Source organism: Amia ocellicauda, chromosome 16, assembly GCF_036373705.1.
Source record: "Amia ocellicauda isolate fAmiCal2 chromosome 16, fAmiCal2.hap1, whole genome shotgun sequence".
Classification (NCBI taxonomy): domain Eukaryota; kingdom Metazoa; phylum Chordata; class Actinopteri; order Amiiformes; family Amiidae; genus Amia; species Amia ocellicauda.
In genome coordinates this window covers 25,693,950-25,705,208 of record NC_089865.1, presented here as the reverse complement: position 1 = coordinate 25,705,208, position 11,259 = coordinate 25,693,950, and the positions used below count along the sequence as shown (strand labels likewise).

The following is an 11,259-nucleotide window of genomic DNA, read 5'->3' as shown; positions in this document are numbered from 1 at the left end:
TAAATTGTTAAAAACTCTTACAATTGTTTCATGAATTAATGTTTGCCTTTGATGACATCACATTGACATAACAGTAGTAGTGTGTATACAAGGCCTGTTTGGTACAGAAATTCTTATAAATCAAGCACTTTTGCCAAACAAGGCGAGTCCATTACAATACTAATACAAAAGTATTTATTACTAACAAAAACAATTGGCAAGCACACACACATGAATGAATAAAATAGTGGGCAGCAGTAAGTAATAACAGAATAATGGACCATTATTCCACATAGTATAGATACATATAAAAAAAAAATACTGCACTTACAGTGGCCCTGTGCAATTGCAAGTTGAAATTGCGTTCTGCTTTTTGCAGTTCGGTTTCTCTTTTTGCAATTGCGTGTCTTTTTGCATTTGTGTTTTGTACTTCATGGTCACCGTATTATGCACTCAATAAACAGAACTTCACAATAAATTAATGAACTCAATAAACAGAACTTCAGTGTCCTGTCTGTAATGTGCTGTGCTTTTTTTTGGCCACAGAGGGGAGCCTAAACATTAATTTGTTTAACAGGTGCATAGTCCTAAAATGTGACTCTTCTAGACTTGTTTGAGGCAAAATCATTGATAACATCAACATATGACAAATCCAGAGAAACCACATGATTTACACTGATGGCAAGTCCACTGAGAGGGTCTTGAGCCATGGCAGACCTCAGGTTTTAATCACTTCAATGTTGAAAAGCTTCTCTCTGCAGCAGCCACTGTGACTGGGAGAGAGAGAGATCCTGAGGGCTACCCACATATTGGCAGCCATAATAAACCTTAGCATAACTTTTCTAAACTTAACCCTGGTATTGTCTACTGTAGCGGCAATACAGCTAGCTAGAGCTACTACTACACACTACCTACTTTTAACATGAACTAAAGGTATTAAATTAGTAACAGTAGCACTGATTTCAAAATAAAAAAAACAATGGCTAAATTAGTAGCTATACTAGCTAGAGCTAGATCAGCTTGATTTGATATTTAGAAGAGATTAGAGAACTAGCAAGCCTAAACTATCATGATGACATACCTCGGTTTTTAGATTTATTTTCCTCCTCTTTTTTCTCTCATGTGCACCTGACAGTTTTGATCTTATCATGAATATTGTCTGTGATTACAACTGTCTTGCCTACTGTCAAATTATGCACAAAACAGAAGGAGACAGTTGCGCTCTTGCAGATGTGAAAGCCAGAGAAGCTGTTTCCAGTGGGTGAAGAGGAAATGTGAATCATCCTCTGATGATGCAGACAAGGACCCTAAAAGAGTTTGATGTTAAAGCATCTGCTTACTAAAGAGTAAATGTAAGTTTCTAACAGATTAAACATCTAATCTATTAATATCAATAATAGTACATTTCATAGATATAAAACCAATTAAAGTGACTTGTTTAAAGGTTTTGCGTCTTGTATCTTCAGTTTGCAAATCAGTCAGTACTTTACGGTTAACAAGACTGGATCCTAAAGTATCGGCGTTAGATCTGCATAAAATTAAATTCACTATTCAATTGGCCTCTTTTTCCAAGTGTTTAATCAAAATGCTACTGCATATTCTTCAAAAAGATTATGAAGAGTCACTTAAAACCGGTTTTACCAATGAACAGATAAAGGGGAGGTGAATATGCTCTACTAACAGACCAAAATAAAAACTAGGGTGCACAGTGATTGCCAAGGTGTTTTTTTGAAAAGTTATATAAGATGTGTTGCGTTTACTTGAACTTTAAAAATACAGAATAAAAGCACAAAGCAGGGTTTAAAAAAATAAAAAAAATAAACCGTAGTTCAGCCTCTGGCTTTGAAAGTTTTCAGATTGCTTCTTAAATGTACTAATAACAATGGAACTATTAATCTTTATTGGGTGTACTTTATTAATGGGATCAATTAGCTTTGTTAAATGATTAAATTGAAGGATATATTTTATCGAACCACCAGTTAAAAACTATAGTTCAGTCAAATTATTTGCCAAAAAAAAAAAAAGTCTGAAATTGAAATCTGAAACTGTTCACTTTAAATATGAAACTAAAATGTTTTCAGTTTCATTTCAAATCACGATCAAGTCCATTTGTGCAGTCCTAGCCTGCTAGCAATGAAGCTCATCATACAGAGACCCTCCAATAAGAACTACCTGATCCATATGAATTCAATCCAGCAATGAGATGCAGTTCTGAGAAAAGTAAACTAATTACAGGAAGGAGGATCAGAAATTTCTAAATTCAATGTTAAAGCCGATACCTGGCAGTCTATTGGGCCCCCAATTAGATTGTGGATGTTTAAGCTGCAGATGGTTTTAGAATTCATACAGGCAACTTCTCTCCATGACATATACCCATGTATTTTTGCCCAGGGGTGGCATCTTCACACATCTTCACAGGCATCTAGCAGTCACCATCCCACTCTTATGAAACAAAATTACAACACTACCTTGTTTTAGAGTTTAATGTTCTGTACTATAGCAAATCCTACTATACCATACACTGTAGGATTGTGGGAGTTTCCCCCCCCCCCCCCCCCCCATTACCCAAGTTATACAAGGTTGACCTTTGACGTAGGATGTCTAGATAAAGATTAATTTGCACCGAGATTGTGTAGCCCATGTATGAATTGCAGGGTGGTGGGGGGGGGGGTACCACATTAGAGGTCATGTGGTTGCTCAGCAACCAAAGAAGTACTTTTATAGGATGTTCTTTAGAGGGGTCTTCCCAACTGGATGTCCATCATTGAACAGTTTTATTTCTCCAATTAAAGTCTGGCCCTAAGGGTTCCTTTTCCACTGCTCAAGGTCATGGTATGGTAAACATCTTGGCTACACGTGTATATCAAGTCCATTTTAGATCCAATGCAGGCAAAATGCTTAAGTTGTGGCCACACTTGCTTTCCAGAACAGGGGTTGCATAGCCAGGTCTATTGGATGCATGAGTGCCATTCCATAAGCATTGGGCAAACCAATGTTTGCAAAGGAATTCCAGTGCTTTTGAAGGGAGAAGGAGGACAGACCCCATTTGTTGAACCAGGTAAAATTGAAAAACAACCTTTAAAGATCTCGCATCAAGTAGCATGAGGATTGAAAGCCCTCCAAGATCTCCTTTATATTCAGATAGTAGTAGTTTCCATGTACTCGTTACACCAGAATAGTTCTATCCTGGAAGGCAAGGAGTTTGCATAGTCCAGGTCTATGCAATGCAGCCAATACATTAGACATTTACACCATGCCATTATACATTAAGGACAGCAATTGAAACCCACAGACATTGTCAGTTTAACCATTTATTCAATCAATATGCCCTTCAAATCACATCCAGATGCATTGCTGGTCATCAGGCAACTGAAGAGCATTCATGACCAGGAGAGCAATTGGTTCTTCCCCCCTCAGGGCTGCAGTGGAACCTTAGAGTTCTGCACTAGCCACATAGCAAGATGAAGGGTGAGTGTCAGGTTTATTGCAAGTAGCATAGGATCCTCCCTGGTTTGGCAGAAATGTTCCAGTGCACACCAGTGGTAAAGGCTTACCTAATCACTGTGCTGGGAGGCCTGCAGAGCTCTTGGCCTTTCCTGGGCAAGGCTCCCCGGTACAGCGCTTGTCAGCATTGGGGTCTTCAACCACTGGGATTTCTGGAATACACAAGGGAGAACATCTTTGTTTACCAGGAATTGTAAACCACAGCTGGCAAAAATCCTAATTAATGCTTGCATGTCCCCCCCATAGCAAGCTGGGAACATCAAGTCAACCACAAAGGCTGGATTTTAAAGTCATTTGGAGGAGTCCTGCACTTACTGCGTCCATCAAAGCATCCTTCCACACACGTCTTGGCTGACGGGGAGCAGACTTCTGTGGAGCACATGAAGTAGATCTGCAGAGGGGCACAAGCGGCATTAGTCATTCAGTTTGGACACTCCATCTAGCAAGTTATGACCAAGAGCCCCTAAATTCATCCTGCAAATCCTTCAAGATAGACTCTTATTAAACCTATTCTCAACTACCTACAACTGGAGTAGGCAAAATCATTGGTCTGGAGGACCCCATCAATTACCAGAGGTTGGGAATACAAATCAATGTCCTGGAGAGCAAAGGGCTATTCAGGCTTGTGGAATGACAAAGCACAACCACCATCAGGGAGAACTCCAGTCCTGATCGAAAGGGGACCCATTAAACATGATAGTTTTAGGTTCTCCTGCACCACGGTTGGACAAGGGTGACCAGCAGCCAGCCTACCAGTTATTCTCCCAACATAACCATGTATAATGCAGGAGGACTGTGTAGGCAGATGCACACATAGGCCCCTCACCTCCTCATTGAGGTAGCGGTGCGTCACATGGTCCATGAACTGGAAGGTGCGGATCTCAAAGCGACGGTGGTGTTTGGGCAGCGGCTGCTTGTGGTGGATGTGCAGGGTGGAGGTGTGACCATAGTCCAGAGGGTTGGGGCAGCTGGGGAAGGAGAAATGCAGTCATTCATGGGTGACCCAAGAGTAATGCTTTTCAGATTAATAGAATGTCCGAGTTAACACTATCCATAGAAAAGATGACAGTCATGTATGCTTTAGGCTGGTTACAGGATTTAAGCACATCCTCTGTGAAATGTTTTTGTACCACAAGGCAAGCTACATCCCAGGAATTCCTGCAGTGGAACACTCCTAGGGTCAGTGCCAGTTCTAGCACTCACCCATCATAGACCAACACCCAGACAGCCTGTGCAGAGCGGGGGTAGGCAACACAGTAGTGCACCAGCAGCACCAGGCTGGGGTCAGGGGCATTCAGCAGCTGCACCTCCAAGAAGACTGGCCTGCCCAGCAAAAGCCGCAGGGGCCGGTGGTACGGAGGGTAAAACCGACTGTACGCATCATCTGGGGAAGACAGCAGGTTGAGAGGGGACTTTTGCCAAGTAGGAACCATGCACAACCAAGCACCACTTGGGAGGTATACCACCTAACAAGGGCCGTTTCTCCTAGGCAGCAAGGATCCCATAGTCACCTGTGGCAATCCTGAGCTGCACCCCAAACACTCCATGGGACAGAATTGCATTGGGCAGGTAGGGGTTTTTCACCAGGTATCCAGTGCTGGCCAAGTTCCCCTCTGCATAACGACACTCCACCAGCAGCCTGCACACAGAAAAGGAAAGCTTGCTTGAAGGCCCTCTTGCAGAGAAGGCTACTGTCGAGCTCAACATGGGAATCTGCTTCAGTTAGTACAGGGACCATAGGATTTGGATTCATGGTATGTAGAGCATACCCACTTGTCCACAAAGAAAAGGCAGATGGCATACCCAATTTTCTTACCTGAAGGGACTGTCCCTAGTGATGACTCCATAGTTCAGGCTATTGCGCCTGACCAGGGCCATTACTTCAGCCAGGTAGATCGTGGTCTCCCCCACCACCTAAGAACACAAGGTCATTTCTACAACATGGGTCAACCCACATCCTCAACTGGATCCTGCATGACATTAGGCATTTTACAGGATAGCTCCTTGCTGCAGAGGACTTGGAGAATGCCTGGATAGAGTACAGTAATCTCTGCTCCAGCCCCAGCCATTGGTGCTCCTATGGTAGCTGGCATTTTAGAATAGAGGGCTCAATTTGATCCAGTTACAGCTGCCTACAAAAGGCCAGTTATTACATGGAAAAAAACAGCCAAGATAGAAGCTCAGATTAAAATGGAGTATTCCAAGTCACAGAAGACCCCAGTAGCATTACTCACAAATGCATGGGTTCCACAGCCAGTCACAGGGAACTTGAAGACTGCAAAGTCAGCTGTGCAGATGACTGGGGTGCAGGACTTGTTGCCAGCAATCACCAAGGAAGCAGGGTTCACAGTGATGGTGCGATGGACCACAAAGACAAAGTGCTTGTCAGCAGTGCATTCTGGGAGAGGAAGTACAGGAACACCATGCATTTACAGATCCCAACTACTGAATTGCAGGCATTCCAACATGGTCAAATGGACTGGATTAAAGTAGCTTGCCAGCTGCACTGAATTGAAGTCCCACTTTAACCTGGCCTCTACCTTCCAAAAGGCCAGCCTTGAGCAATTTAACAGATGTGCCAAGGCCATTTATTGGCCAGGGTTCACTTTAGAAATTCAGTGAAGAAAGATGTCCATTCTTGGACAATGAAACTTGTAACTTGCAGGTGGATTGCACAGAAATCCATGCATTCCATCTTGCAGTCCATGCTTTTATTCTTGTGCAAGTTAGTGGTGCCAAAGAGTTGAACCACATACAGGGAGGTGTACATCCTGGGTTCTTGGAGATGCTATGCAGGATTACAAACTAGATCCCGATTTCTTGGACTAAACTGGAATTGGGTTTACACAACACTCCCTAAAACTTGGTACAAGAGGTTCATCTAGTTGATCTAGGATATATAGACTACACACAACATTGCACCTTTCCATTTGCATCATTTTGTATGATCAGGATATACCAAATTTGCACTTTTGCATTTAGCCCATACACCAAGTTGGTTGCTGGATCAACATTGTTGCACTTATTTATACCATTTATGTTGCATGTATATGCTGTAACTTCTGGACAGAAGTTTGGTCTATTTTAGAGATTGCAAAGTGCAACTGCATAAAATGTACAATTTCTAGTCAAATGCCATTTTTTAGCAGTTCAGGTGCTTGGTGCTCCAAAACTACGATGTCATTCAAATGGCTTGACATGGCCAATACAAATTAGATCACTTCGGATGGCTCTAGTTTAGTCTGTGTGACGATCTCTACAACTAGAGACGCTCCACTTAGTCATTAACTCCACGCTGCCGTCAAAGGACATTCCACTTCAATGCCCCTTGCAAAACTGAAGCTGGAATACTGACAGCCAAGGTACACAAGACCATTCCATCCTGGACATGCAAAGATGGGCAGACATACCTTCCAGGGGATAGTAGCAGTGGGCAGTGTCTGAATCTACACAACAACCCTTGGCAAGGCATGCTTTGGAGCTCTTGGGACCACAAGATACCTGCTGGCTCTTGGGGATCAGACATCCTGCAGGGTACAGAGAGCATCCAATTAAGCATTAACCATTTCTGAAGAGCAGGAAGGACCAAGATCCTTGCATTATGGATCACTTTGGATTCAAGGGTCAAGACCAGGACTCACCTTGCTTTGGTACAAGTGGTGTATAGGGGCAGGATACCTGGATCTCTGCTCGCTCTCCTCCACTAGTCACATAAGCCACCTGGATAATGTACCTCTTCTCCTGTGAAGAGTAGGGAACTACATTAAAGCAGCAGAGGATGGGGAGTTAACCTTTTCAAATCCATGGAGGATGGCAGACCAGCCTTTTTTGATCCTCCATTTAGAACAGTAAAACCAGAACTACTCTTGGTTTTCACAGGGTAACCATTTGAGAAGGTCTTGGCTTCTAGGGATACACTCCCAGCTCTCACACCTAGCACCCACTGCAGCCACACCCTAAACCCAATTTAAACTCTCGGGACTAGTCAAGCATTAAAAGACCCAAGGCAGGTCATATGCCAAGTTGCACTTGGAATGCAGGGCTTACCACCATCTTTACATCACAGGCTGTGTAGGGGATGGTCAGGAGGTTCTTGCCATCCTTCTTCACCAAGGCATAGCCACAGAGCTTGGGGGCCTGCAGCACAGGGACCAAGGTTTTGGAGGAATCTACAGAGAAGGAGTTTAGATTTCAGATTACAGCAATCACTGAACTAACAGGCATTTGGAATACAGTACGTGACCAAGTCGACAGCCTTTGCCATCTGTCAGGGTCATTCACCCTTCAACTCAAGCTATAGTTGGACTTGTGGTGAACCAAATGCATATAGAAAATAAGGGGGTCAGTCCTCCCATTTCTAAAGTACAAACCCAGTGCTCACCCAGGATTTGCACAGCCGACAGGGGACCAGCAGGTAGCTGCACCGTCATGCACACATCACTGCAGGAGATGGACAGGCCTTTGGGAGGTTCAGGCATTGGAGCGGTGGTCACTGGGCAAGACACAGTGGTCACAAATGGCCTCTTCAGGATCAGGTCATAGTACTTGAGGGTCAGCGCTTCATGGAGTCGATTGTCCTTCCTCTGTACAAAGGAATAGGGATTAGAAGCCAACAGGGTCAGTACTGGGTCAAATGGTATTTTGATCTTAAATACAGACTGGTCACAGAATGCAGTGCAGCCATCACTTACCAAATTCCTTACATAGCAGCCATCGAAGGATGCCATCAGCACCAGGCTGCTGTTGCTTTGCCTCACGGTGTGCTTACAGGACCTGGGGAGCTTCAGAACTGGGAGTGGCCTCATTCTGTCTGCAATGGGGTACACCATAGAACTACATTAGGATAGGAAGAGGCTTCAAGGTCTCAAGTACACCCTTAGCTCACACCAAGTAACACCCAGCACTGGTCAGCAGCATCTACCCTCCCCTTTCAAGCATTTAAAGTAGCAGTTCTGATTAATGTAAATTCAATCTCAGCCACTGAATGTCAAACATCACCTTTCTGCAGGAAGATCCGAGCATGACGCTGCAAGGAGAACTGGATCAACAGTCTGCTCTTCTCACAAGTAACACTTGGCTGTGGAACTTGGGTCATGGCCTCTTCCTCAGGCTCAGAGTCTGAACCTTCAGCATCATCTGGGAGGCCACCACCGTGGACCTCATCACCTGAGATGACAGATCAGCACTTTGTCCATTTATCCCACACCGTGTGGGTCAACTTAACCATGATGAAGCTTAGTCTTTGCACAAGGCAGGCATAGATGCTCCACTACCAACAAGGTTCCAGTTAAATTACAGAAGCAGCACTTTACTTTGTGCATATTATAGCTACCAGCAATATCTACCAACTGCCAATTCTGGTAGCAAGGAAAACCAGATGAGGAAAGCATGAGCCTCCAGTCTCAAACCCTAATGTACACAAGCATCTGAAAAGGTTAGTTCTATAAATACATAGCAAGGAGACTGTATAGAGAAGGCAATGGAACAAAGTCCAATCATATTTTTCCCCTTTTTTATATACACCAATTGCTAAGCCACTTGATTAACTGTATCCCAGTTTCCCCACTAACCAGTTCACTTTGCATAGTACTGTACTACCACTATTCCATCAGCACTGTAGAACAGAAGCGAAGGTCATTGGTTTAACGAATACATGACCACATATCTGCTATGCAAAAAAGTGCTACATGGTCTGCCCCATGCAATTTTCTGCCCACCTATCACTTTTAGACCCACGGCAACATTCCCAAAATAGATCCAATTGTAGGACAAGGACTCCCATAGATCATGAACTGGGGTGACAGTCACAGCAAAGTCAGGTTAGAGGTACAGACAGGTGGCAAATGCCCAAGCAGTCCAGGAGAACAAGAAATCTGCCAATCCTACCATGCTCATCAGCTTCATTTAAATGCAGGTCAGTCTCCTCAGCCTCAAAGGTGGCATCATTCATCTCATTATCTGGGGGAAGAGAACATTATCTTTAAAAAAAAAAAAAAAAAAAGACCAAAATCAGATATGCCATACATCATTCCAGGGACCATTACCCTCCCCCCCCCCCCCCCCCTTTAGAGTTCAAAGATCTACTAAATACGTACACCATTAACTGACAGTCTACATACAGTGGACACATTGATACCCTTAATTCGGTTTGATTCGGGATAATTTGCACCGAATAAAGCCATAACTTTCATGTACAACATCCTGCAAATGTATTCCTGAAGTGTTAGAGCTCCATTTTTAAGTGCACCACTTTGTAAATACCCCAATTCCAAAGGGATGTGCACTTAACATGAACACATTTGCAATATAAAGGGTTTTACATTTAAACAGCATGTACTACATATGGATTTTTTTTTTTTTTTTTTTTTAAAGCAGACTATAGGAACACAACCAAAGTCGATCGCTGGGGGCTGCAAGTAACATGGACTCAAGGCTGGTCTCATTGTTCACCTGATCAGCCCGAATCCAACAATACATCATTTGTTGTGTTGGACTAGGGCAAAGTGGGGAAAACAAGCCAAGAAAACGGTCTTTCGGGGGACTTCAATAGCAAACAGCAGAATCTCCATTCAGAAACAATGTTCAATTGAACATCCATGCAGGTTATGGGATGGAAAGTTCAGCCACACATTACAAAGATGGCTGGCTTGTGGTATGAAACATTAAAACAGTCCTATAGCCAATTCATATATGGGACAAGCATTTCAGCTTCTGAACATTTTGAATGTGGTTTGAACACACTGCATCACTACCCTTCAAGAATCTCTGGCCTCCCCCATTGAAGCCCCATTTCACATTACATACACTTTGCATTTTGAAGCACCTGGAAATGCCTTTACTGGAGAGCTTACCATTGGGAGAAACTGCAACACGAGGAGCAACAGCTTCAGTATCCCTGTTCAGCAGAAGTCTCTCCACATCTCTTGGTAAGGTGGACTGATCAAGCCAGTCTGAGCCTACGTACTCCGATTCAGCCACTTCCAAGTCACCATCTTGATCCACATCCTTCAGACCCACTTGGAGGTCAGAGTCTTCACCCCAGTAACCATCAGCATGACTAACAACATTAGCCACTTTTATAGGATTAGAGCGGGCATGATCATAAGCACCATGCTCATTGAAGTAGAAGGCATTACGGTCAACATTTTTGTTCACCAGGTTACCCCAGTTAGAAACTTCTACAGGATCTTGTGGAGACTTCCATGCTTCCTCATGGTCATGCGCCAAGTCATGCCAAGCCATGCTCATTTCATCACCATCAACACCAGGCTGGGGAGGAAAAGCACCCATTTTTTCAGCATCCTCTTTTGACCCATGAAGATGCAGAGACATGTAGTCATCCAAGAGTAACCCATCTTCATCAGGGATTCTCTTCACCCTCCCATGCAAGTCAGCCTCTATTTCAAATGGATCTTTACTCTCCATCTGAACATATGCCAGGCCACAGACAACCCATGTTGCCAGCAAAAACATTCCTTCCATTCCTTTACTCCACACCATTTTTGAACAGAAAGTGAATAATGGCTTACTGGCTCTAACACATTTATATACTGGTGTGCTTATTCCGATTGTCGAACGGGCTTGCAATCTCCGTCGTTCCAATCACCCAGCCAATCAGCTGCCTCAGGTATTAATTGGCAGCATTCTCACAAACTCATGAAGGAATTTTCTTCCATTACAATGTCAGTCTATGTGATTGCCTGCGTGCCACTAACACGGACTGTTTAACGTATTCCTTCAAGTCGTACCATGGAGCTAATTCACAGTAATAACCCG

The 11,259-nt window shown here is 43.6% G+C and overlaps 1 protein-coding gene across 2 annotated transcripts; it reads right to left on the bottom strand.

Moving 5' to 3' along the window:
- Nucleotides 1–3,280: 3,280 nt before the first annotated feature.
- On the bottom strand, nucleotides 3,281–10,982 carry LOC136711456 (zona pellucida sperm-binding protein 4-like). Of its 2 annotated transcripts, none has more exons than XM_066687738.1 (16): nucleotides 10,335–10,982; nucleotides 9,370–9,441; nucleotides 8,482–8,649; nucleotides 8,175–8,293; nucleotides 7,865–8,066; nucleotides 7,531–7,652; nucleotides 7,125–7,224; nucleotides 6,894–7,010; nucleotides 5,718–5,881; nucleotides 5,300–5,397; nucleotides 4,995–5,122; nucleotides 4,687–4,867; nucleotides 4,310–4,451; nucleotides 3,799–3,874; nucleotides 3,534–3,635; nucleotides 3,281–3,424 (listed from the first exon to the last, which is right to left on the bottom strand). In XM_066687738.1, the coding sequence occupies exons 1-15, from the start codon at nucleotides 10,963–10,965 to the stop codon at nucleotides 3,538–3,540; spliced, it is 2,418 nt and encodes an 805-aa protein (XP_066543835.1). In that variant the 5' UTR covers nucleotides 10,966–10,982; the 3' UTR covers nucleotides 3,281–3,424; nucleotides 3,534–3,537. The 2 variants fall into 2 exon arrangements, with proteins under 2 accessions (XP_066543835.1, XP_066543836.1); XM_066687739.1 differs by having other exon boundaries at nucleotides 3,281–3,419.
- Nucleotides 10,983–11,259: the final 277 nt, after the last annotated feature.

Bases quoted from the DNA above. Each gene is read 5' to 3' on its own strand.
- LOC136711456 (XM_066687738.1), bottom strand. From the start codon at position 10,965: ATGGAAGGAATGTTTTTGCTGGCAACATGGGTTGTCTGTGGCCTGGCA. The intron at 8,067-8,174 runs GTAAGTGATGGC...TCCTTTGTACAG, and splicing joins GCTGCTATGTAAGGAATTTG to AGGAAGGACAATCGACTCCA. The intron at 7,653-7,864 runs GTGAGCACTGGG...CCTTCTCTGTAG, and splicing joins GTCGGCTGTGCAAATCCTGG to ATTCCTCCAAAACCTTGGTC.